The following is a 27299-nucleotide window of genomic DNA, read 5'->3' as shown; positions in this document are numbered from 1 at the left end:
ATATACACTTTCAAAATTAACAATATTTTTTTATTTTTTAAGGTTTATGTATTTTTGAGAGAGAGAGACAGAGCACTAGTGGGGGAGGGGCAGAGAGAGAGAGACACACACACACACACACACACACACACACAGAATCTGAAGCAGGTTCCATGCTCTGAGCTCTCAGCACAGACACCAATGCAGCACTCGAACTCACAAACTGCAAGATCATGACCTGAGCCGAAGTTGGACGCTTTACCGACTGAGCCACCCGGGAGTCCCTTAACGATATATTTTAAATTTCTTTCTGTCAATTAAAATATCTTCTATGTCATTTGTATTGTTGCCGGTATTACACTGTATTACTGAATCATAACTTATTTTTCTAATCCCATTTGTTGTATATTTATGTTTTCAATTACAATACTGTGATGAAATTTTTATGAACATCTACATTGACCCAATAGAAAAGCCATTATTATTTCCTCAAGATAACCATTCTGAAGCCTCTGATATATATTGTCTAATAGCCATCAAAATAGCTATCAGTAGCTTTGATTTTCAACATTAACTGAGAGCATTATTTTCTTCATAACTTTGCCATAAGTGCATTATATCATGTTTTTATCCATATTGATCCTATACACCAAAATATTATCTTATACTGTAACCTTAAAATGTCTGTCATAACATTTCTATTTTTTCTTTAGAATGTTTTTCATTTTAGTGTTTACTTATAGGAATTCTTTAAATTTTTTTAACTTTTATTTTTGAGAGACAGAGAGAGACAGACCACAGCAAGGGAGGGGCAGAGAGAGAAGGAGACACGGACTCTAAAGCAGGCTCCAGGCTCCGAGCTGTCAGCACAGAGCCCTATGTGGGGCTTGAACCTGCAAACTGAGAGATCAGGACCTGAGCTAAAGTTAGATGCGTAACCAACTGAGTCACCCAGGCTCCCTGACTTATAGGAATTCTTTATAAACTGATATCATTTACTATTTGTCTTACATATTTTCTAAATATTTCCCCCATTTTTGCATATTAATGTTTTTAGGGTTATGCATGTGTTAAGGGGCTATTGTGTGATCAAATTTATAATCCTCTACCTTTAGGATTTCTGTCTTTAATGCAATGCTTCAAATGCCATTCTTCATACCACAATTACTTTTAATCAATTTTATTTTTCTATAAATAATTGTATAGTTTCACTAGAGAACATTCAAAACCTTATTACATCTCAATTTATTTTACTGTATGTAATGGTGTTATATCAATTGCACCAAATAAGAATATTTTAGATATGTGATATATGAATTTATGAATTACTTCTTCAAATTAAAAAAAATTAATGTTTATTTTATTTATTTATTTATTTATTTATTTATTTTTGACACAGAGAGAGACAGAGCATGAGCAGGGGAGGGGCAGAGAGAGGAAGACACAGAATCTGAAGCAGGCTTCAGGCTCCAAGCTGTCAGCACAGAGCCGGACGCGGGGCTCAAACTCACAGACTGCGAGATCATGACCTGAGCCGATGTCAGATGCTCAAACGACTGAGCCACCCAGGCGTCCCTGAACTAATTACTTCTTAAGATGCAATATTTATGACCACAAACCATTACCATTAATTTACATCTCCTTTGTTATTTTGCTGATTAACAAGAATTTAAAGGAATCATATTTTACTGGACTTTGTGCATCCATTCATTCAATACATATTTATCAAGCCCCTATAGATAGTATTTAGAAAAGGTTCTCAATGCATGCTGTTGAAGAATGTGCCAGGCACTGTCCTAACAGCAGAAACACAGAGGTGAATAAGGCATGCAGAGTCTTTCTTCTCATGGAGCTTGTGTGTGTGTGTGTGTGTGCGTGCGCGCATGTGTGTATGCACATGTCTGTATTTTATTTGTTGTGGAATGTGGAGAGTGATAGACAAGTAGACAGATAAAACAATTTCAGGCGGTGTTAAAGGCTATGATTTGGTCAACGTCTCAGTAACTCAGCCCATTAGATTAATTCCGAAGACTGTTATTTTCCCTTGCCACTTGGACTGAACCCAGGCCTTCAGATCATCTTGTTTGGGGGCAAGATCGCTCCCAGCTGTCCCTGACCTAGCGCTTCCCCATTGTCTGCTTCTGCAGGAATGAGACCCAGGAGCTGTCCAGCAGCTGCCCCCTGCACAGGTACATCAGTCCCTCCTGCCTCGCCTGCTGGCTCCTGCCTTCCCACCAGGGGCGGTAACCGAAGGTGCTGCTGCCTTTTCAGACCAAGAGAAGCTCCGGCTCAGGGGAGGAGACACCGAGTGCTCAGGGCGAGTGGAGGTTTGGCACGATGGCTCCTGGGGCACGGTGTGTGATGACTCCTGGAGCCTGGCAGAGGCCGAGGTGTGTCAGCAGCTGGGCTGTGGCTCTGCCCTGGATGCCCTGCAGAGGGCGGCATTTGGCCCGGGAAATGGGAGCATCTGGCTGGATGAGGTGAAGTGCAGGGGCAGGGAGTCCTCCCTGTGGGATTGTGCTGCCGATCCCTGGGGACAGAGCGCCTGCAAGCAGGAAACAATGCTGGAATGAGGCGCTCTGGTTGAGTAGAAGGACCAGGGTATTGGGTGAGGATCCAAGGACATGTGAGTTTGTATCCAGAAGTACTTCCTGTACTAACTTTGTATTGTGCCCTGGCTCAGTACAAATACAGGAGAGGCTCTTGCCTGACCTGGGATCTGGGAGAGAACAATAGGACTCTGATGTAGGTGTAGCCTATGGCTTTTCCAGGCCAAGTCAATACAGTGATCCCATTCTCCTTCTCTTCTCTCCAGGTGTGAGGACAACCTTTCTCCCCCATTCATGGAAGTAAGTGGTTCTTCTGTCCTGAACTATGTCAAAGAGGAGACACCCATATTTTTAGGGACCTGCACCATGGAATCTACATATTTCTGGGAAAATTGACCATTTCAGTATAGGAAAGGCCTAATGATAAGGTGTTCATAGTCCTATTAAGTTGTGACAGCTGCAATGCTCCAAAGATTTACTGGCTTTAATTTTATAAAATTCCCTTAGAACCAGATTCAGAAGAGAGTTGACACAGCTCAGGGCAGGACCTAGGTCGATCACATCTTGGGATTCAGACAAATCCACTGTATCTGAATGGTGATTTCATGGTCTTGAGGACTCAGGAGGTGACTGGGATAAGGGGGATTCTCCTGGGCTTATGGCCTTCTCTAAAATCTCATGGCCCTCTTTTCTCCTCAGACAACAATTCAGGCTCAGCTCTTTTCCCTGGCATTTTTTCCCTACCTGGGATCCTCTATACCAACCTAGGGGACCTTCTTTCCCCAGTCCTCATCATCCCAGTGATTCAGCTCTGCAGATGGTGAGCAGAGCACTGAGGCAGGCCTTAAGGATGCTAAATGATCTGGAAAGTAGTGGGAAGACTATGAAGCCAGGTGGGATATCAAGAAAAGTGCACAAGTATTGGTCTCCATCCTCATTATCTAGCAGAACTCCACCTTTCCTACAATGGAGTTCAAGATTTGAAAGAATTCAATCCTTGGTCCTGGGTTGAATGTAAAATCTCTCAAAAATTATGACTTCTTATGTGAACATGTTAGTGGAAACTGGAAAACTAAGGGAAACTGAAAACTTATAGTAGCCAGATTTCTATTTGGGCTTTGTTGACATCATGCATCAGAAGTAAAATATAATAATCTTGGTGGGCATACTTTATTCCATCATTGAATTCATCATTTCCTATGGCAAATGGCCGTGTATATTGCACCAGGAGAATCCTTGAGCACCTTCCAATCCCCATGTCCTGCCAAAAATTATGAAGATTGCAAAAGTGAGTGTAGGTTGGACCGCCGCCCCCCAACAACATCCAGAGCCATCAATTAAGTATAATAGGTTGGGCTTGGTAAGAATGAGGGTATGAGTATGGACCAAGTTTAGAGTCCCCTAAGAAAGAGAGACCTGGAACATTTGAGAGCCTGGGCAAAGTAATGCCTTGAGTAGCCTATAGAGGAAGTGAGAAAACAGGTCAGTTTATTCACCTTGTATTTCCTTTGGGAGAAACTGAATCAACATGAAACTTGCTAAATTATCATCAAAGCAAAAAGTACTTTATTCAGAATATTTCATTTTAAGTAATTTCCATATAATACCATTATAGGGCAGCACTACTCTATTGAAATACAGGCAATTAGAATATCTGAGGCCTTATCTCATTTTTAATGCAACATCAGGTGAAAACCATGGTAGATGTTCAAGGGGCATTTAGTTCAACGTCATCATACCCCGGGTCACCTTCTTCCCCCTGGAGCATCCAGGGACTATCTTCTTTCCCAGGACCAGCTACCTCTTCAGAGAACTTCAGAGAAGAGCCTGAAACAGTAAAGAGAAGTTTGACTGGAACTGTGACAAAGTGATAGGACAGTGCCCCACGGTGGAAGCAAGTTAAGTAAGTGGTGATGACAAAGCATCCCTGGAGACCCAGTAATGCTCAAGGAAGCTCAGACAATTTAATATTAGTTATAGCGAAAATATATCAAGGTTATCCTATCAGAATCCAGTCCATATGGGTTTCTGGGGCCTCAGCTTATCTGGGAAATGCTGTTATCACAGATCTATGGCCAACACAGGGGCTCTCTGAAGACATGTTTCTCAGCAAATGGATGGCCCAAGAACGGTGAAAATCATAAGAAGGGACATGAAAATTTCTCCTCTCACAATGTACAGGTCTGAATTCAGAAGGAAAAGGACAGGAGACCTAGGAGAAATCTCAGGTCCTCACTGGATGTTCAACTCTGCTCTTGTGTCCCCAGATGCCCATAGAAACAATCACAGGATCCTTCCTTCCATAAATGCCACCTCTCCAGGAATCACATGGGCCTTCAGATGGAAAAATACTCTTCTCTGGAGAATGAATGTCTTCATTTGACCATTGAAATGTCTGGAGCAGATTGGCTCCAGTTATCCACAGACAACTGCCCACAAATCCAGTCTCTATACTCCATCACCATGGCTTTAATATTCAAGGCCACCATATATCATAGACTTTGTACATACTAGGGCTAACATATGATTACAGAGCATCTCAAATGATCAAAATGCCTCACAAATTCCAGTATTCCAATATTTCTTACATCTCTAAATGCCTTTCACATATGAGACAGTGCAACAATGTTATTAGAACAGTTGCTCTATCTTTGGATTTGGTAAATTAATCTATAAGTCTTAATGCAAGCACATGAAAGACGAAGTTATGGAGACTCCGATACCAAGAACACAGAGTGATTCCTCCCTCCCCAAGGAATGTGCCAGCACTAAAGAAAGGAAGATGGTTGAAGGATATGAGGTCATCCAAATTTTGAATCTATAGGAAGGGCGGGCAATGAGGATCTCAAATTCACCCTTTCCAAGACAGAGACAAAAGATTACAGGAGATCAGCTACCCCACTCACCTGTCTGAGAGGCCATCATCCCATTCTCCTCGGGGGGCACGTCCCCCTCGATCATCCAAGAGGCAGGAAGAGTCTCAGGCACCGGTACCTCTTCAGCATTATCATAATCCTCAGCAGGAGTGTCAGTCCCCTGAGCTGGGGTTTTAAGAGCAGACAAGGGGGTCAGATGAAACCACAGTAAGTGGGTTGGCCTAGGAAATATCTGAAATCCTTCTGCTGCAGAGATTCTGAAGGCTGCTAAAGTAGAGGCACTAACTACCCACTCCCTGTTTTAACAGGTCTCATCCAAGGTTATATATTTCACTCTGATGTGTCCGTAAGCCAGAAAAATGACCCAAACACCTCAATAGTCCCTTATTAAAACTACATATTTCAGAGAAACTCTTACACCAATGGATTACTAAATATTTTGTCAGTTACACTTTCCAGACGATATTTTTCAAAACAATGTGTGTGAGTTGTGACTGAATGAGGATGGTGTTGAACACAGAGAGCCCAGCCTCAACGTGAGGCATGTTCAGAGCAACCAGAGAAGGAGGAGAGAAGAGACCTCTCTAATCCTAGTCAAAGGAAGACGGTCCCTCTTGGATCTCATCTCTAGGAGGGAGAGCCCCCTGCCCCTAATATCCAGCCAAGACAGATCCACCCGTACTACCTGGAGCAGATTTAAAGTCACTGTCCTCCTCACCATCCCCAGTGTAATATGACAGGGTAGTCACTGAGTCCTCTGACAGGGACGCTAATGTGGAGACAAACATCACAAAACAAGCAGAACATGCCTTCTCACGCCCGTGGGACCTGTGGTAAGGCTGAAAAGAAATGCTGGAGCGGGCGAGGCTCCCGTAGAATAAAGAGAAGGCTCAGCATTCACAGGGGCTCAGGAGGGGCCCATCCTGCAGCCTTTGGAAGGGCTGCTTCTGTGAGCCTGGGGCACATATGGGGTCTGGCACGTTCTGAGAAGACGTGGCTCGCAGACAGCAGGGACCAGAAGTCCCAGGAAAGCAAAGTAGGGATACACACCAGTGCCGCCCAGCAGATCTTCCTTCATTGTCACAAGATGATCGATCTCCTCGTACACAGCCTCACTGAGAGCATCTTCGAAACTGGATAAGGCTGAGCAAACCACCAGCAAGTGAGAGATCGCCACCTGAGTTCCTCCCTGAACCAACAGGCTAATCGTTCTTCCCAGGGCTGACAGGTGGAGAAGCCCTCGGGGCTGCCAGGATGCCTTCATAGTCTCCAACCCCATGCACCATATCTGCACCTTCTCCCTTGCCTACCCTGTGTCCACAGCTCAGCTCCTATCCCTTCCTATCCCACATAGAAGCCATGACTTACGAGGGTTCACACTCCAACCCTCAAAGCCTCTGTAGATTCAGCCTTTCCAGTTTAACGTAGAGCAGCTGGAGTTTTTCAAACACGGTTTCCCCCCCACCTCATGCCTGGCCCCCCCTCCTGCTTCCACACACTTTCCATGTTACCCAGTACCCCCTGTAGCCCACCTCTGATCGCTGCTCTCCATCTGTACAGCTGAGTTACCAGGATCATGAGGACCAGGAAGAGAAGGGCCCCCAGGATGAAGCAGAGCATCTCAGATAGGGAGAAGATGCCACGGACAGGATTTGGGCCTGGTCTGGTCCCTAAAGAGAATAAAACCAATAGAATTTGGAGAAGGGCAGGGGCCTCAGGAAACTCCTTTAGCATTTCCAGAGGTACCCAGGATGAGGAAGTCCCAGACTCAGGCATAACAGGACTGACCACGACCCTGGTGGGCACTCCAAGCCTTGTCCTGAGATAAATTCAACTCCACTCCAGTGAGGTCCAAGGGAGCACTAGGATTATCAGAGAGCTTCCCTGCTGCAACAGCCTCTGAGCGCCAAGCCACACAAATGCAGCTCCCTTTCTTTGGGCTTCACCAGACCAGAGCATCAAACAGCTCCTGGAATAGGCGTCTTGCCTCTGAGCAGTGACACTCAACAGACAAATGGGAAATCCTGAGATCCTGCAGCACGGGAACCAGCCTGCCTTGGCCCCAGGGCAAGAGAAACTTCTGGTGCAATGGGCCAACGAAGGGAAAGCTTCCCCAAGGAAAATGCCCTAAGACTTCCCCACCAGCCAATGGCTCCTCAGTATCTTTCTCTTTCTGAGTTGGCTCATCCTGTCAGATTCCACAGAACAAGTCCCCAGAATCTGAATACTGTGGCACTGTACCTGGTATAGTAGACAGCAATGCTTTTCTTTCACCTAGAGGGAAAAACAGTACCGGAATTGGCCAGAGTGCAGGGCCGTCCATTTTCCCCACCTTAGTCCCTGAAATCACCCCTCGATTACCACAACATCAATGTGGAGTCCTCCCCCGCCCCTCCATCTGGGACTCACAGCACCTCGATGCTTTCAGAATGCAAACTTCCGAGGACAACCCTGGCCCACCCCGTTGGCCCACCCTTGCCCCAGCTCAACCAGAACCGCTCACCAGAGCACCTCACTCCAGCATCCTCCTCGTGCTTGCAGTCGCTCTGTCCCCAGGGATCGGCAGCACAATCCCACAGGGAGGACTCCCTGCCCCTGCACTTCACCTCATCCAGCCAGATGCTCCCATTTCCCGGGCCAAATGCCGCCCTCTGCAGGGCATCCAGGGCAGAGCCACAGCCCAGCTGCTGACACACCACCTCGGCCTCTGCCAGGCTCCAGGAGTCATCACACACCGTGCCCCAGGAGCCATCGTGCCAAACCTCCACTCGCCCTGAGCACTCGGTGTCTCCTCCCCTGAGCCGGAGCTTCTCTTGGTCTGAAAAGGCAGCAGCACCTTCGGTTACCGCCCCTGGTGGGAAGGCAGGAGCCAGCAGGCGAGGCAGGAGGGACTGATGTACCTGTGCAGGGGGCAGCTGCTGGACAGCTCCTGGGTCTCATTCCTGCAGAAGCAGACAATGGGGAAGCGCTAGGTCAGGGACAGCTGGGAGCGATCTTGCCCCCAAACAAGATGATCTGAAGGCCTGGGTTCAGTCCAAGTGGCAAGGGAAAATAACAGTCTTCGGAATTAATCTAATGGGCTGAGTTACTGAGACGTTGACCAAATCATAGCCTTTAACACCGCCTGAAATTGTTTTATCTGTCTACTTGTCTATCACTCTCCACATTCCACAACAAATAAAATACCGACATGTGCATACACACATGCGCACGCGTGCACACACACACACACAGACTATCAGAAGTAGGTCATAAAGAATTTTGGGAGAGGTAAAAGCATTTAAATTGTGAAGGGGATGTCTCACCAAGGAAATGACATTTAATGTAAAAACTGAATGAGGAGGGGCACCTGGGTGGCTCAGGTCATGATCTCACAGTTCGTGGGCTTGAGCCCCGCATTGGGCTCTGCACTGACAGCCTGGAGCCTGCTTCGCATTCTGTGTCTCCCTCTCTCTCTGCCCCTCCCCTGCTCACACTCTGTCTCCGTCTCTCAAAAATGAATAAACATTTTTTAAAAACTGAATGATGAGAAGTTGACAAGTAAGCAAAGCAGATAGAACAGCTAGTGTGAGGTCTTAGGATGAACAGTGCCATCTGCCTGGTAAAAGAATACCGAGGCATTAAAAGATGGCCAGTCTGCCTTCCCTTACTTCCCGCAGGCCTGGCTATTTCAGGGACACAAAGAGAGTCAATATGTGTACCGACTGAGTGGAAGAGTGTTCCCAGAAAAAGACTGAGTGATGGGTAAGGAACAGATCATATATAGCTTTGTCAATCAGTATAGGAACTCTGAGTTTTACCTTAAGTTCAACATGAAGCCCCTGGAAGTTTATAAGCAAGAGACAGGATAAACGCTAATTTTTTAAACTTCTCTCTGACAGATGATAAGGCACTAAGATGATAGTGACAATGGAAGGTATAGAAGCACTGAGGATATATTTACAGGCAGAGTCAGCAGAACTTGCTATCATATGGGAAGTAGAGGGTGAGGGAAGTAGAGAAATTAAGGCTGACTCCTATATATTGAGCCTAAGTAACTGAGTAATCATAGCGATGTTAACTGAAATGGGGAATACCGTGGGGAGGAAAAATCAGGAGCAGGAATTGAGAAGGTGGACTCAAATATTCTGCTTTAGACTAAATTTGAGCAGCCCGCTGATACTCAAGTGGAGATGTCAGGTAGCAAAGGACTATATGAGTTTGTATTAAGGACAGAGATCAGCTGTGATGGTATATATTTGAAAATTGTTAGTGTAGCGATGCTGTTTGGGCCATGGGCCTTAGGGAGGGAGTATAGCTAAGAAGGATAGACAGTCTGATACTGAGCCCTGAGAGTCTCCAAGATCTAGAGGCTGAGCACAGGAGTTACAACTCTGTAAGCATAAGAACAGCAATGAGGCAGAATTGGAACAATGATCAATGAGGTAGAGTGACTGTCAGGAGGGGTTAAAAACGAGAAGGAAAGAGGGGCGCCTGGGTGACTCCGTCAGTGGAGCGTCCGACTTTGGCTCAGGTCATGATCTCGCAGTTTGTGAGTTCGAGCCCCGCGTCGGGCTCTGTGCTGACAGCTTGGAGCCTGAAGCCTGCTTCAGATTCTGTGTCTCCTCCTCTCTCTGCCCCTCCCCTGCTCATGCTCTGTCTGTCTCTCTCTCTCAGTAATAAATAAACGTTAAGGAAAAAAATTCTTTTTTTAAATGAGAAGGAAAGAGAAGTCAGCCTGTTGAATGCTGCCAAACGGTCATGAGTAATGAAGACAGAAAAGTTTGCTACATTTCATTACCTTACCAATTCAGAGGGATGGTGGACCCTACCACTTAATTGGGATGAGTTTAGACCAGTAAAAGACAGAAAATTGTGAAGACAATGAGTGATTACTGACCGTCCTTTTACATTTTTTTTAATGTTTATTTACTTTTGAGACAATGCGAGAGACAGACTGCAAGCAGCGGAGGGGCAGACAGAAGGAGCCACGGAATCTGAAGCGGGCTCCAGGCTCCGAGCTGTCAGCCCAGAGCCCGACGCGGGGCTCGAACTCACGGACCGTGAGATCCTGACCTGAGCCGAAGTCAGGCGCTCAACCGACTGAGCCACCCAGGCGCCCCACTGACTGTCCTTTTAGAAACTTGGCTGAGGAGGGGCGAGAAGAGGGATAGGCAGCAGCTAGGAAGGGAACTGGAGTCAAGGAAAACTCCGCAGGTATTTTTCAAGATGTGAGATACTCAAGCCCATATATACATTGATGAGAATAAACCAGGGGACAGGGAGGAAGTTGATGGTACCAGGAAGAGGGCATAACGGAAGTGAAGACTTTGACAAGTGCAATCAGGCCCCACAGCCTGAGCAGAAGACCTGGCCTAAGGTAAGGACAGAGGCCACTGAGCCAGGAAGCCAAGCAAGCAGAGAGTGCGCACAGAGACCACAAGTGAGTAGATTTGGTAAAAGGGAGATGAGGGGTTCACAGCTGACTGTTCTAATTTCTTAACGAGGTAAGAGGCAAGATCATGACTTGAGAACAGATGGTGGGGATCCAGGTGTTGACAACGTGTGGAGAGCAGAAAACATGTAAAATATAATTTTATTTATTTTTTTCAACGTTTATTTATTTTTGGGACAGAGAGAGACAGAGTATGAACGGGGGAGGGGCAGAGAGAGAGGGAGACACAGAATGGGAAACAGGCTCCAGGCTCTGAGCCATCAGCCCAGAGCCTGACGCGGGGCTCGAACTCACGGACCGCAAGATCGTGACCTGGCTGAAGTCGGACGCTTAACCGACTGCGCCACCCAGGCGCCCCTAAAATATAATTTTAAAGATAGGGCAAGCCCACATATTGGAGGACTCCGGGGACACTGGGGAATGCCCACTAGAGACTGTCCGTGAGTTCCAAAGTAGACTGGCGCCACGACTGTGGGCCATTTTCCCACCTTTCCGTTAGTCAAGTGCAGACAAGGAGTACTCTAACCAGATCTGGAGTTTGCCAGGTGAGGTTGACAAAGAGGAGGCGAGGGAGTTGAATAAGTTAAAGGCGAATGGTTACAATGCTGGATCATATTATCTCGTTTGGCTAAGAAAAAAAAAATGTGCAGACATGGAGAAGACTAGAAAAGTAAGAAAAATGGGTAGGGGGAAAGACTGGGCATCTCCAGGAGGACGAGAAATGATTTGAAATGGAGCATTCTAGGTTAGGAGCCGTAAGTTTAAGAGGCACTGGCCAGAGACTGGAATACAGAAATCAAGATTTCCAGGTATACAGTTATTGGTGGTCAGTAGTGTTTGCATAGGCAGAGATAGGCTGGAAGGAAAGGTGCCTGGAAATGAGGAAGTCAATGAACTGCGAGGCCAGGGTGCTGTCTTGGTTGTGTTTAAGGGCATTGAAGGACCCCCCCACCGGTTCCAGGAGTAAGACAGAGATGAACAACTTGGTGAGCGTGGTGCTGCAGTCTTCAGTGGACAAGGGGAAGCGGCCAGAAGGTTAGGATGATGACAGCAACAAGCGCGAGCAGTGGGCGGTGTTGTCTTGTGGCGTGAATTTCCAGCAGTTGGGTGTTGAGAAGACAGACAGAAGAGGAGTTGTTGAAAGTGACACCTGCGAGCCAGGAGCATACCTCCTCCAAGTCCCAGCCCAGAGAAAAGAGTGTTTTGAGAGAGAAACAAAGAGCCTCCAGGTGACAGGCAAATCAGTGTTCCCAGGGAAAAGTCGGGTCTTGACCAGAACATGAAAGTGAAGGGAACATTGAGGGCATAAGGGAGTTTGAAGATGTCGGGCTCCAAATTCAGCAGGCTCTGCAGAACATTTCGGGAGAGCGGGGTGAAGGGGACAGATTAAGTACATGGTGGTCAATGAAAGGCCCAGAGGATACAGGATCGGCCATGAAGACTGGGATCCTACGGCCTCTGAGAAGAGCTAAATTCAAGCAGAAAGACATGGGGGCATGAGGTCACTGACCTCTCAGTTCCCCAGGATGCAGCAGCCAAGAAGATAAGCAAATTCCTCTCAAACAGGAATGTCTTCCTGGGCCCTGCCTCAGAGAGGTCTCTGGTTCTGTACCGCTCTCCAAGGTCACCCTGTACCGCTCTCCCTCCCTCTTTTCTGCTCTGGTCCTGATGGGATTTTTCTCAGTGCCTCAAAGACACCATGTTTCCTCCCACCTCAGTACCTACACTGACCCAAGTGATCTCTCCACTTTCTTCCTTTGAGATACTCTTACTCAGCCTTCAGGTTTCCACCTAAGTATGAGTTCTTCCCTTACCCCAATTCCACACTTCCATGGCACTTTCTAGCTCTTCATGAAATTTCTGTCGAACAAGAGTTTTCAACGCTGGATTGTAAGCTCCGTGATGGCGGAGACTACATTTACTTCTCTTCTCCATCCTCCTGCATGCAGCATAAATTTGTGCCTACAAGGCACTCAATTACTATCTACCAACAGACTGAAAAACTAGTCTGACTGGTGTCAATGCATTCCAGAGTAAAATACCATCAGCTCAAGAAACAAATCAATCAGGAAATGTCTGGATGGCTCAGTAGTTTAAGCATCCAATTCTTGATTTAGGCTCAGGTCATGATCTCACAGCTGTGGGATAGAGCCCCAAGTTGGGGCTTAGCATGGAGCTTTTTTAAGATTCTCTTCCCTCTCCCTCTGCCCTTCTCCCACTCACATGGGCACACACACCCATTCTCTCTCTCTCTCTCTCTCTTAAAAAAAAAAAGAAAAACAATCAGGATTGATTTTACTTTAACCTGTTGGGCTATTCCTAATTAACTGTTCCTAATTAATTAGCAATTGCTTAGAAAGTTTATCAGGGTATTACTTATTCTTTCTGGTACCTTTCATGTAAACTCCTATTGGCACAGGTTTCCTTATTTTTTCCTTCAAAACAACATTGGAACATGTGAATCAAATCATCATCCAAACTTCATTTTGTAGTCTCATACTGAACCCATCCCTTAGATTCAAAGACATAAAATCTCACTAACATCCTGCAGGACTGGGACGGACACGTAGAAACAGTAAGTTACCTGCACACGAGATATAAGCTTCCTCTTTTGCAGAGCATGATCTGTGTTTCCACGGGCCAGAAGGACATTGCCAGAGAGAGAAATCGGTTTTCCGACACTGGATTTGATCCACCCACCGAAGCCTAGAACCCTCCCTGGGAACTACGGAAGAGTCGAGGGTCCCATTGTCTCCACAGCCAAGCTGTCTACAGATGATGGACAAGGTCATGGGTGTCATGGGGCTGTGGCAGACACTGCCCCAGGTCCCATTGTAGAAAACTTCCAGCCACCCGGCACACTCCTGGTCCTCGCTCACCAACCTGAGGTTCAGGAAGTCTACATCAAAAGGAGAGAGAGGGGGAAACAGTCCACCGTAAACATTCCACTCAAATGCTCTTGATTTTTTTTTTTTCTCTCCATGCCAGAGATGGTGAACATTCATCGCTGACTCTGCTGAGGAAGCACCCACGGGATGACAAGGCTGAAATCTGTCTCCCTTCTACCTGCTTTTGTCTGTTTGTGTCTGTCTTTCTATTTCCACCACAATGACGTAATGGACTATGAACAGAGAGGGCACTCTCCACGGAGGGCAAGCTGAATCCTGCTTCCTGACAAAACTTCTAACAGAGTCTGGGAAAGAGAGTGTGGAAAGTGGGATGCTGGCAGAATAACGCCCCCTCAAAGGTGTTGTGTAAATATGTTACCTTACATGGCAAAAGAGACTTCACAGATGTGATCAAGTTAAGGACCTTGGGATGGTGACATTAACCATAATGGAATATGTGGAATATAACCATAGTGGAATAGTGTGGGTTAAGCAGGTGAGCCCAAATCCAATCACATCCCTAAAACCGGGAAGACTTTTCCAGCTTCAGTCAGAGGGAAAAGTGACTATGGAAGAATGGGAAGAATGCTCAGAGGGAGCAACGTTGTCAGCCTGAAGAAAAAGAGAGGGAGCTAACTACCAGCCAGGGAATGCACACGGCCTTAAGAAACTAGCAAAAATGGAGAAAAGGGATCTCCCCTAGAGCCTCCAGAAAGAATGCTGCCCTGCTGACACGTTGGTTGGAGCCCAGCGAGACCCTTGGTAGACTTCTAACAAACAAAACTCTAAATTCACAAATTTGTGGGGCACCTGGGTGGCTCACTCGGTTGAGCATCCGACTTCGGCTCAGGTCATGATCTCGCGGTCCGTGAGTTCGAGCCCCGCGTCGGGCCCTGTGCTGACAGCTCGGAGCCTGGAGCCTGCTTGGATTCTGTGTGTGTGTGTGTGTGTCTCTCTCTCTTTGCCCCTCCCCTGCTCATGCTCTGTCTCTCTCACTCTCAAAAATGAATAAATGTTTAAAAAAAATTGTTTTTTAATTTAATAAATTTGTGTGGTTTCTACCGCTAACGGTGTGGTCATGCATTTCAACAGCAATGGGACCCCAAGACTTTGCCGCCACAGAAAACTGAAGAGCGGGCCCTGCTTTCAAATGGAAACTGTAGGAAATGGCTGTCAGGAGGTCTTGCTGAGAAGGAAGGACCTCAACCCCAGCTGCCACAGGAGGAAAAGAAAGCATCTAAGCTTCACATCTGCTAGAAAGCCCGGCACTGGGGCAGGAAGCTTTCTTCTCCTCTGGCCCTTTCAGCAACACCCCCTCAGGGCTCAGCCTCCCCTCCTGCAGAGCCCCCACCTCCTCACCCAACCTGCAGACGGGGTGCGGGAGGACCTGAGCAGACGACCCCGGCGTCTTCCTTGTGCCTGCAGTCGTGCTGCCCCCAGCCCCGGGTGGGGCACTTCCAAATGTGAGACTCCTTTCCTGTGCAGTTCACGTCCTCCAGCCAGATGGAGTCTGATCCCGCCCCGAAGTGAGCGGAGACCGTGGCATTGAGGGCCTCGCCGCAGCCCAGCTGTCTGCACACCACGTGGGCGTCGTTCAGGTCCCAGCTGTCATCACAGACGGTGCCCCAGGAGTCCTGGTAGCGGATCTCCACTCTGCCAGCGCAAGGACCGCCTCCGTCCACCAGGCGGAGCTGTCTGTGATCTGAGGGGAGAATCAGGCCACTGGGGCATCGAACAGGAAACGGGAAGGGCTTTCTGGTCCGGTGGGACCCCTCACCTGAGCAGTTGGGAGCACTCTCCCGTGAGCCCGCAGAGGCCGCCGGCTCAGACACAGAGTCGTCGCACTGGGGCAGTACCTGGGTCTGGTTTCCTGCAGAAACAGCAAGGTCAGAGGGTTACTAGGGTTGGAGAACAGGAAGCTGACTTAAACTAAATATGGAACCTGGGGCCGGGGTCTGAGATGAAAGCTGTTACGTGAGAGTAATGTTATCATAATGGTAGAATTCACTTCCTGCTTCTGACAGGGCCAAGATTTGTCTTTCAAGCCAAGTGCGGCACTAAGCATGAATTGTAAAATGTGGGAATGTATCGGGGCACCTGGGTGGCTCAGACGGTTAAATGTCCTACCCTTAGGTTTTGGCTGAGGTCATGATCTCACTGTTGACAGGTTCAAGCCCCTCATTGGGCTCTGCGCTGGCAGCACTGAGCCTCCTTGGGATTCTCTCTCCTCTCTCTCGGCCCCTCCCCCACTCATGCTGTCTCTCTCTCTCTCTCTCTCTCTCTCTCTCTCATAATAAACTTAAAAAAAATAAGTGGCAATATATCAGTACTGCTTGAAAGCGTTGAAGATCTACCAAGGCAGTGAGAATTTGGGGAGCCAAGCTCTAAGAGAAAAGACGGCCAGAGGTGAGCCACTTCCCCTCGAGGCCTTTGTCAATTCCAAGACTCTAGCGAAGATGCGGAAAGGTTCAGCACAGGTTTTGCCAGACTCACAGGGCTCTGGGAATAAAAGAATAATTGAGGGTCAGCCAAGGAGGAGGCACCTATTAACCAGAGCCCTTGAACCATAGAAAGAAAACTGAACTAAAAGTAGACTATTCCTCACAAGGACAGATGCACAGCATCTAATTATGCAATTCCTTTAAATAAGATGATCTGGCCATAAACAGGTGCCAGGAGGAAGCAAAGTAAAATCCTTTCTGAAGGATTTCTATAATGTTTCATCTATGATGTCTGCCAATCAAAAATGCCCAGGCAGAGGGGCACCTGGCTGGTTCAGCCGGTAGAGCATGAGACTCTTGATCTTGGGGTCATGAGTTGGAGCCCCATGCTGGGGTAGAGATTACATTAAAAAATTAAAATCTAAAAATAATAATAACCAGGAATAAAAGAGAAGAGATTTGACAAAAATCCAGGAGGATAAAAGAGGCATTGGAAAGAAATGTACAGGGTATCCAGTTGTTGGAGTTACCTGACAAGGAGTTTAAATTACCACGAATGAAATGTTTGTGGGGGCGCCCGGGTGGCTCAGTTGGTTACGTGTCTGACTCTTGATTTCAGCTCAGGTCATGATCTTACTTCATGAGATCAACACCCACATTGAGGTCTGCACTGACAGCATGGATCCTGCTTGGGATTCTCTCTCTTCCTCTCTCTGTCCCTGCCATCCCCCATCAAAAATAAATAAACTTTTAAAAAATTTTATTTAAAAAAATGCATCTAAAAGATGTATAGGATATACTGAGATATATATTGCCAAATTATCTTCCAGGAATTTTGTAGTCTTTGCTCTTCTACTAAACTATATTTTTCTACTTCCGCATACCTACCACTAACATCGAATATCTTAATATTTTTAAATCACTGTCAACATGGTAAAATAATCTCTACTTTGAAAAAAGACAAATCCAATTTTCACTCATGCAGGATGGAATCTAATATCAATTTACCATGCTTGTACAAGATTTCATTCTCCTGACTATGGCCACAACTCAAATTGGAAGGAGATTCTACATAATAACTGGCTCGTATTCTTTACAAAATGTCAATGTCATGGGGCGCCTGGGTGACTCAGTCGGTTGAGCGTCTGACCCTTGATTTCGACTCGGGTCACAATCTCACAGTACATGGGATCGAGCCTCGTTTTGCGCTCCATGCTGAGCGTGGAACCTGCTTAAAAGACTCTCGCTTTCCTTCTGCCCCTCCACCCTGCTCATGCTCTGTCTCTCTAAAAAATAAGTCAATGTCATGAAATACAAAGTGAGATTCAGGAAGTGTCCTTTATTAGAGAAGACTAAGGGGTATGACAACTGAATGTAGCATATTACCTCACCTCTTTTTTTGCCGCGAAGTATGCATTTGGGACAGTTGTGAAATTCTGAATAAGGCTTGTGAACTAGATAATAGAATTATAACAATGCTAATTGATCAAGAGATGAATGGAGAAAGAAGATGCGTCATATATATAATGTAATATTATTCAACCATGAGAAAGAAGGAAATTCTGTCATTTAAGACACCAGGGATGGATAGTGACGGCATTATGCTAAATGGAATAAGTCGGAAAGAGAAAGATGGGTAGTGCATGATATCATTTTTATGTGGAATCTAAAAACAATCAAAATCATAGAAATATGGAATAGAAAAGCTGTTGCCAGGGAGCATGGGGTGAAGGAAATAGGGAGAGTTTTATAAAAACGTACAGACTTCCAGTTATAAGATGAATAAGTTCTGAGAGTCTAATGCATAACACGGTGACGACAGCTGCTAACACCATATTGTATAATTGAAATTTGCTATCAGAGTTGAACTTAAATGTTCTCACACACACACAAAAAGATAAATGTGTGAGGCCAAAGCTGTATTAATTAACTAGAATGGGGGAATCGTCTCACAATGTACATGCATCTCCAGTCACCGTATTGTACCTTTCAAATGTCTTACAATTTTGTCAGTGACACCTCAGGAAAGCTGAAATTTAAAAATATTTTTGCTTAAAAAAAAACATGATTACAGTTTGATTGAGGTGGGATTTAATCTACAGATGAATTTTGAGGTAACCAACTTTGACAATATTTAGTATTTTCAACTCATTTATATGGTGTGTCTGTCCATTGTTTACATCTTCTTTAATTTGTCTTGAAGATCTTTTATGTCTTTGATTAGCTTTTCTCCCCAGTATTTTATGTTTTGATCTTTTTGTGAGTAGTACAGCTTTTTATCTATTTTTTATTTATTGATACTATTTATTAAGAAAATTATTTTTTGCATATATTTTGTGCATGGGCTTGTACTTAGCAATGTTATAGTTATAGTCTATGTTATAGACTATGTTATAGTTAGACTTTAACTTCTAATAATCTAACTGTAGATTCTCTTGGGTTTTCTTGCAGTCATGCAGTCTATAAATAATTGTTTTGTTTCTTCCTTTCTAATTCTTATACTTAAAAATTTTCTGTGCTCTAGTAAACTGTTGGATAACAATGGTGATAGATATTAATATCATCTCTCTCATCTGAGGGAAAAATATTTCAATATTTCACCATTAAGTGTGACATTTTCACCAGATTTTTTTAATGAGGCCTTTGTAGACTGAAGAAAGTTCCTTCTATTTTCAATATGCTAGGAGATGTTCTCATGCATCGTTGTCAAATCTTTCCAAATGCCTTTTCCACATCTGATGAAACGATTACATGGTTTCTTTTTTGTTTAGTTTTGTTAATTGGCATATTTTACACTAACTTTGCATTTCTGGGAAAACTCTGGTTGTGGTGCATTCATTTTTGTACATCTCTGGATTCAACTTGCTAACATTTTCTTCATGAATTCTGCACGTCTATAGAGAAATTGGTCTGTAATTCACCTTTCTTCCAATGTCCTAGATTTTTACATTTATGGTTCTTGCAACTTTTCTGTAAGTTTGTGTTCATTTAAAACTAAAAAGTTTAATACATCGGAAAAAAAGAGAATTAACACTCAATCTTCCAAATAATTAAAAAGAGAGAGAAGATAACTCCTACTTCATTTAAGAGAATTTGAAAAATGTATACGTGGGAGGTGGTGAGTTTAGCAATTTCACATGTCACCATGTTGGACTCGATCATCAAGCTATTTTTTGGTGAAAAATGACAAGCTAATTTTAAAAGTTTATATGGAAGGGACTCCTGGATGGCTCAGTTGATTGAGTGTCCAACTGTTGATTTTGGCTCAGGTCATGATCTCACGGTTCATGAGATCAAGCCACCCATTGGGCTCCATGTTCAGCATGGAGCCTGCTTGGGATTCTCTCTCCCACCCCCTGCTCACTCTCTCTGTCTCTCTCTCTCTGCCCCTCCCCTACTCATGCATGCTCTCTCTCTCTCTCTCTCAAAAATAAACATTTTTTTAAAATAAAATATATATGGAAAAGACCACAAATGATCCACACACTTGAGAAGAAAAACAATGAAGTTAAAGGAGTAACTTTACCACGTATCAAGACATACTACAAAGTTACAATAATTATGGAATGGGGGCATTAATGCCAGAATAAACAAGGATACAATAGAAGAGAATGGAGTCCAGAAAAAGACTCAGACATGCGTAGACTCATTATGACAAAGGAAGCACTGCAGTGGGGAAAAGTGTCTTTTCAGGGAAGGAGTCTGAGTCTGTTGGGTATCCTGATAAAAATATGAAATTTGACCCCTATCACACATGAAAATCAATTCTAGGACCATACAATTATATGTGAAATAAAGGTAACTAAACTTCTATAAATACCATAGAGGAATATCTTCAGGATCTTTAAAGTTCTCTTTAAAAGGACATAAGAAGGGGCACCTGGGTAGCTCAGGTGGTTAAGCATCCGACTTCAGCTCAGGTCATGATCTCATGGTTCATGAATTCGAGCCCCACATCAGGCTCTGTGCTGAGAGCTTCAGAGCCTGGCGCCTGCTTCGGATCCTGTGTCTCCCTCTCTCTCTGCCTCTCTACCGCTCACACTCTGTCTCTCTCAAAATAAATGAACATTTAAAAAAATTTTTAATAAAAGGATATAAGAAGTATCGTGTGCCAAAAAACAAAGTTGACACACTAAACCTTGTTAAAGTTACGAACTTGGCTTATCAATAAACACCATTAAAAGAGCAAAAATAAAAAGACAAGAGTTAAACACCCAAAATAAATACATACATATTTGCACCACAAGTCACTGTCACAATTATCTGTAACATCACTATTTGCAATGATTAAGAACTGGAAATAAACCAAAACTCCACCATCAGTTGATGGATCAATACCTGGTCACATGGTCAATCAATGGAATGCTTTACAATAAAAAATGAAGGAAGCACTGCTATAAATAACTCATGCATGAATCACAAACATAGTATGGAATCAAAGAAGTTAGACACAAAATGAAACATACTATATGATTTTATATGAGGCTCAAAATAGAAAAAACTATCCTATAGCATAAAAGTTAGGGGACTGGTTTTCTTCAGGCAGGAGGGCAGGGATAGTGATTGGTAGGGTATGAATGTGGTTTTTGGGGTGCTTATGATCTCTTTGTTGATCTGGGTTGGGGTTACACGGCGTTCATGTTATTATGACTCATCGAGCTACACACTTACTACTTACATACTTTCTCTGTAAATACTCAGATGTATTTAAATAATAGTGTTAATTTAATTTTTTTTAATGTTTATTTTTTGAGAGAGAGAGAGACAGCACACTAGCAGGGAAAGCAGAGAGAGAGGGGAAGAGAGAATCTGAAGCAGGCTCCACACTTTTAGCACAGAGACCAATGAGGCTCGAACCAGTGAACTTCGAGATCATGACCTGAGCGAAAGTCAAATGCTCAGTCGACTGAGCCACCCAGGCGTCCCAACAGTGTGTTAATTTTAACAGATATCCCTCTTAAATTCCTTGCCTTGACCTAAAGGCAAATAGCAATGAAAAGAACCATATTTTATTATGGATTTTCTCACTTTTAAAATAATTTTTCCATGGCACAAAAACAGACACATAGACCAATGGAATAGAATAGAAACCCCAGAACTAGACCCACAAACGTATGGCCAACTCATCTTTGACAAAGCAGGAAAGAACATCCAATGGAAAAAAGACAGTCTCTTTAACAAATGGTGCTGGGAGAACTGGACAGCAACATGCAGAAGGTTGAAACTAGACCACTTTCTCACACCATTCACAAAAATAAACTCAAAATGGATAAAGGACCTGAATGTGAGACAGGAGACCATCAAAACCTTAGAGGAGAAAGCAGGTAAAGACCTCTCTGACCTCAGCCGTAGCAATCTCTTACTCGACACATCCCCAAAGGCAAGGGAATTAAAAGCAAAAGTGAATTACTGGGACCTTATGAAGATAAAAAGCTTCTGCACAGCAAAGGAAACAACCAACAAAACTAAAAGGCAACCAACGGAATGGGAAAAGATATTTGCAAATGACATATCAGACAAAGGGCTAGTATCCAAAATCTATAAAGAGCTCACCAAACTCCACGCCCGAAAAACAAATAACCCAGTGAAGAAATGGGCAGAAAACATGAATAGACACTTCTCTAAAGAAGACATCAGGCCAACAGGCACATGAAAAGATGTTCAGCGTCGCTCCTTATCAGGGAAATACAAATCAGAACCACACTCAGGTATCACCTCACGCCAGTCAGAGTGGCCAAAATGAACAAATCAGGAGACTATAGATGCCGGAGAGGATGTGGAGAAACGGGAACCCTCTTGCACTGTTGGTGGGAATGCAAATTGGTGCAGCCGCTCTGGAAAGCAGTGTGGAGGTTCCTCAGAAAATTAAAAATAGACCTACCCTATGACCCAGCAATAGCACTGCTAGGAATTTATCCAAGGGATACAGGAGTACTGATGCATAGGGGCACTTGTACCCCAATGTTCATAGCAGCACTTTCAACAATAGCCAAATTATGGAAAGAGCCTAAATGTCCATCAACTGATGAATGGATAAAGAAATTGTGGTTTATATACACAATGGAATACTACTTGGCAATGAGAAAAAATGAAATATGGCCTTTTGTAGCAACGTGGATGGAACTGGAGAGTGTGATGCTAAGTGAAATAAGCCATACAGAGAAAGACAGATACCATATGTTTTCACTCTTATGTGGATCCTGAGAAACTTAACAGGAACCCATGGGGGAGGGGAAGGAAAAAAAAAAAAAGAGGTTAGAGTGGGAGAGAGCCAAAGCATAAGAGACTGTTAAAAACTGAGAACAAACTGAGGGTTGATGGGGGGTGGGAGGGAGGGGAGGGTGGGTGATGGGTATTGAGGAGGGCACCTTTTGGGATGAGCACTGGGTGTTGTATGGAAACCAATTTGACAATATATTTCATATATTAAAAAATAATAATAATAATTTTTCCACACTCTTTGCTCATAGGGACATTTCACTCAAAGAGCATCCTGAGTAGCAGTTAGCCCTTCCCTCTCTCTTACCTGAGCAGATCACAGAGGCTGTGTTTCCATGAGCACAATCAGGAATGCCCAGGGCAGTCATAGGACAATTCCACAAGAAAGACTCAGCCCCCGAGCAGTGAAATCGAGCTTTCCAAATCTGATCACCTCCTTCCACGAAGTATGCTCCTTTTGGAGCAGAGATAGCAACTCCACAGCCAAGCTGTTGACAAACAACATTGGCATTTGCCATATTCCAGTGTGAGGCACAGAGGGCTTTCCAATGTCCAGAAATATTCATCTCCACTTGTCCCTCACACTGAGAGGTGCCATTTTTCATGAGCCGGACTTCCGTGTACACTAGTAAGAGAAGACAGGGTTTCGGTCAGATCTCATGTTTTTCTTACCCCAGCAGAGTATGCAGCGAGGTTGAAGTCCTGCTCTGCATCTCACCTGAACAGGAAACTTGAACAGCCTTACGGTGGCAAGTACCTCCTGGACAGCACACTCTAGGGCAGAAGCGGAGCTCAGGTTCATCCCCCTTACACCGGAATTCTTCAGGCCACACTTGTCTATCTGACTCCCTGAAGGACACATCTCCCAGGAAAGACACAGCTTTGCCACACCCCAGCTCTGCACAGATGATCTGGGCAGTGAGGAATGTAAAGTTCCCATCAGATACTAGAGTCCAGTCTTTTCCAGAATGCACTTCTACCTGCCCTGAGCAGGGTCCATCCCCACCAGCTAGACGCACAAATCCTAGGAGAAAAAACAACAACAACAAACACAGGTAAATATTCATGATTCTGGCTTGGCAATTAGAAGTGACATGTCATGGACAATGGTATATGACAGTGACATGTCAAAGTAAAAAGTTTTTCTTTTCCCAGGCATTGGCACAGAGGAAAGGATTTAACAGTTGGTGGCAGAATGGGACCTGCATGAGTGAGTTTCTGAAGACAGACTATTTGGAGTAGGTGAATACATTTTGGGGTTGGTTAGAGAAGTGAATTCCTCATCTACAAGTCTTGGCCCAAGGAAACTGCATAATACATAGGCATTCAGACTTAAGTACAAAGGTATGAAGAACAGAACCAACCCAGTGGGACATGGGCTATGAGACAGTAGAGATGTATCAGCCAGACAAGGTTAGAAAGTCATCCTGAGACTTGCGGGGCTCAAATTCTGGTCAGCTTTCTCTCCTAGGAGTCAATCCTCAAGTGGCTGAGGATAGGGAAAATCATGAGGGCTGTATCCATGAATGCATGACAACCTGTTGACAGACTGATGGCTCAAGATTAGAAATATAGACATTATAACTGGTCACAGTTACGATTTCAAATTTTATCTTTCTGATAATTTTGGATGCAAAATATTCCATGAACTTCTTAGGTGACCCACATGGGAAAGAAGATGAGTATGGATGTTAAGAGAGCTCAGAGAGTCAGGAGAGGAAGGGTATGTTCTAACCAACTCTCTTGAAACCCTAGGATATAAGAATAGCCACCTTGCGGGGCGCCTGGGTAGCTCAGTCGGTTAAGCATCCGACTTCAACAATAGCCAAATTATGGAAAGAACCTAAATGTCCATCAACTGATGAATGGATAAAGAAATTGGGGTTTATATACACAATGGAGTACTACGTGGCAATGAGAAAGAATGAAATATGGCCCTTTGTAGCAAAATGGATGGAACCGGAGAGTGTTATGCTAAGTGAAATAAGCCATACAGAGAAAGACACCATATGGTTTCACTCTTATTGTATCTATGTTAATATCAAACAAAGTAAGACTATAAGACAAGAAATATATTCAGAAATAAGAAACATTTCATGATGATAAAATACAAAAGAAATCATGCAATATCAAAATTAGTGGGATACAGCTAAAGCAGTGCTCAGAAGGAAATCTAGAGTCTTGACACTTCCTTGATGCATACATTAGAATAGAAAAGAAAAACTAAAAATAAATTATCTAAAATTCCAGCTCAAGAATCTATAAAAATAACAGCAAATCATAACAAAAAAATGTAAACTAAGAACCAAAACTTAATGAAATAGAAAACAAATACACAATAAGTAAAATCAACAAAGTTCATTGGTGAATCCCTTAAAAATAAAACTGATAATCTTCTAGTAGACCTGATCAAGAAAAAATAAAATACACAGATTAACAATATCAGGGATGGAAAGGGGGTTATCATTATGGATCTTACAATATGCAAATGATAATGAGATATGAACAAACTTTGTCCTAATTTGAAAATTTTACTTATAATAGGATGAATCCTTGAAGACTAATTACTTGAAAAACACAATTTATCCAAAACGGATACCAAAAGAAATGGAAAATATAACTAGTCCTATATTTGTTAAAGAAATAGAATGCATATTATAAAAACTTCCCACAAAGAAAATTGCAAGTTTCAAATACCAGCACTTCTACAGAGCTCAAAAACTACTCCTACATCAACATAGAGGAAGAGAGGGAAGGAAGAAATGAGAACAAGAAGGTTAAAAACAGAAGCTGTAGTGAATATATGAATTAGCATGGATTTTCAGTCCCCAACCTCCCCTCCTTCAATTAATTGTATCTTCATCCCCTTACCATTCTGTACCTCAGTGCTGTGGCCCTTCCCAATCTGTGAAGCCCCTCCCCAATCTTTCTCCCCGAACCCTCTGAAATTCCCTCTTTATTTCAAACAAGCTCCTCTATATTCTTCAGAGATCATTCTTTCTACCTCTGAATTTCTCTTAAACACAATATTTTATTTCTAACAATCTACTAGAGGCTGAAATGTCTTTTTCATACCCCTTTCCTAAAATTGAGAGAAAGGAAATTCAAGAATGCAATTTAAATTTGAAAATTTATAAAGGGCATGGTTGCCTGTTCTTATCTAGACTGCATCATTACCACTTTGACTTCCCTTTACACACTAAAACATGTTCTGGAAAATATAGAAACAGACCAGAGGGAATAAACTTCTGACAAAGAGATTAGAAGAAAATGGAAACAGTTCATAAAAATATGAAAAGTTAAAATTAAAGCGATGGTAATGGTGGTCAGGGAGTAAAAAACAAAATCAATGTTTAGATGCTATATCACTCTCAAACTCTTTTTGTCTTTAAGCGTATCTTAACTGGAATTAATATCAAAAGCATCAATTTTCTTAAGGTAGTAATAGAAGTTCTGACATCACAGACTCCATTTTTCCTCAGATACTGATTTATCAAACAAAATAAGTCAGGTCCTCCTGTAGTGTTTACACAAGTTGATCTGCAGTTGATACCATGATTAGGACCTCATGACAATAAGGAATGTTACCTGAAATGCCAGAAAACAAGCTTTCTTCAAAAACCCTAACTGAAGGTAGTAAACTCAAATGCCCCCTTGAAAATAATTATTTTTTTAATAATAATAAAGAGGGTGGGAGGAAACTTTTGAGATGATAGATAGCTCTTATGGCACAGACTGTGATAATGCTTTCACAGATGTATACTCACCTCCAAACTCATCAAATTGTATGCATTAAGTATATACAGTTTTTTGCATGTCAATCATACTTCAATAAAGTAGTTCTCAAAAAAGAAAATAACTGTGTTTTTTAGGGACCTGAATTAGTATCATCAAAGATCTGCCAAAGTTACAATTTGAAAAGATCTACTTTTCCACCTCTCCCATGTCCCCTCTTTTGTCTGTACCTGACTGACCATCTCATGAAAGAAAACAAAAGAGCTACCATGATGAAACTTATTTCATCAATTGCTGGGTTGTACCTGTATGAAACATTTGACTCCACCTTCCTACTTCTTATGACAGATCATTGAGCTCTGAATGGCCCTGTGACCCATAGGTCTGGAGCCTTCACTGTCCAGGGCCAAGCAAGTCCTTATGCTTCCTTGAACACCTAATACTCTAGGAGTCACTGTGTGACTGGAGTCTTCGCCCAAATATGTGATCCTGCATTGTTAGTTATTCTGGGAATTAAACCAAGGCTACTCCTACTGGAGACCCCTCACGAGACCACACAGGCCTTACCTGAGCAGACTACTCCAACACCATTACTGTGGAAATCGTTTTTCTTTCTGTAGTTTTGAATATGAAAAGAATTACACTCATTGAGAGTTGATTCTGTACCTTTACAAACAATATATGTAAACCAAATAGGCCCAACCCCTGATCCAAAACGAGCCGCTCTGGGAGCATCAAGAGCATGTCCACATTTCAGCTGTCTGCACACCACATTTGCATCCTTCAAGCTCCACCAGTAATCATCCACTGTGCCCCATTTTCCTTGGTATTTCACTTCCACTCTCCCCTCACAGTGGTGTCTCCCATTCTTCAGACTCAGCTCCACAGCTGCAAGAGAGACACATACACAGAACACAGGACACAGGAGATTTTAGGAGACCATGCAGTGGTATTCTGGTAAGTATGAAAAAATGAGCTCTCTGGGTAGGGTGGAGGGGTGAGGGGGACCTTTCATGTATAACATTTGTCGATTTCTGTATTATAAATGCTGTGATCAATTTGAAGCTACCAATGTGGCGTCACTGAACATGGAGTTGGAAGAGATACACAATTATTTCTCACAAGCCAGCAAGACTCAGCTCCATGCATACCAATGAGGACAGACCTTCAGATGACTC

General features: G+C 43.8%; 2 protein-coding genes across 2 annotated transcripts in view; one reads left to right on the top strand and one right to left on the bottom strand.

The window, feature by feature from the left end:
• LOC128316343 (scavenger receptor cysteine-rich type 1 protein M160-like) overlaps window positions 1-2603 on the top strand; it is a 60329-nt gene extending 57726 nt beyond the window's left edge. Inside the window, 1 exon segment of the mRNA XM_053225782.1 lies at window positions 2257-2603. Within this exon segment, the coding sequence (XP_053081757.1) occupies window positions 2257-2552 (296 nt within the window). The 3' untranslated portion in view covers window positions 2553-2603.
• Window positions 2604-4077: 1474 nt separating this feature from the next.
• On the bottom strand, window positions 4078-27040 carry LOC106965436 (antigen WC1.1-like; the record flags this gene model as incomplete). The annotated part of the gene is made up of 13 exons (XM_027073288.2): window positions 4078-4355; window positions 5435-5569; window positions 6455-6547; window positions 6937-7074; window positions 7646-7678; window positions 7908-8222; window positions 8305-8346; window positions 13423-13737; window positions 15114-15428; window positions 15504-15596; window positions 22694-23011; window positions 23105-23410; window positions 26689-27040. Coding segments are annotated over 13 exons (2574 nt in total), but the record flags the coding sequence as incomplete, so codon positions are not given.
• Between the last annotated feature and the right edge of the window lie 259 nt (window positions 27041-27299).

This window comes from Acinonyx jubatus, chromosome B4, assembly GCF_027475565.1.
Source record: "Acinonyx jubatus isolate Ajub_Pintada_27869175 chromosome B4, VMU_Ajub_asm_v1.0, whole genome shotgun sequence".
In the NCBI taxonomy this organism is placed as follows: Eukaryota; Metazoa; Chordata; class Mammalia; order Carnivora; family Felidae; genus Acinonyx; species Acinonyx jubatus.
The sequence above is the reverse complement of the archived record's forward strand: the minus strand, read 5'-3'. Positions and strand labels throughout refer to the sequence as shown.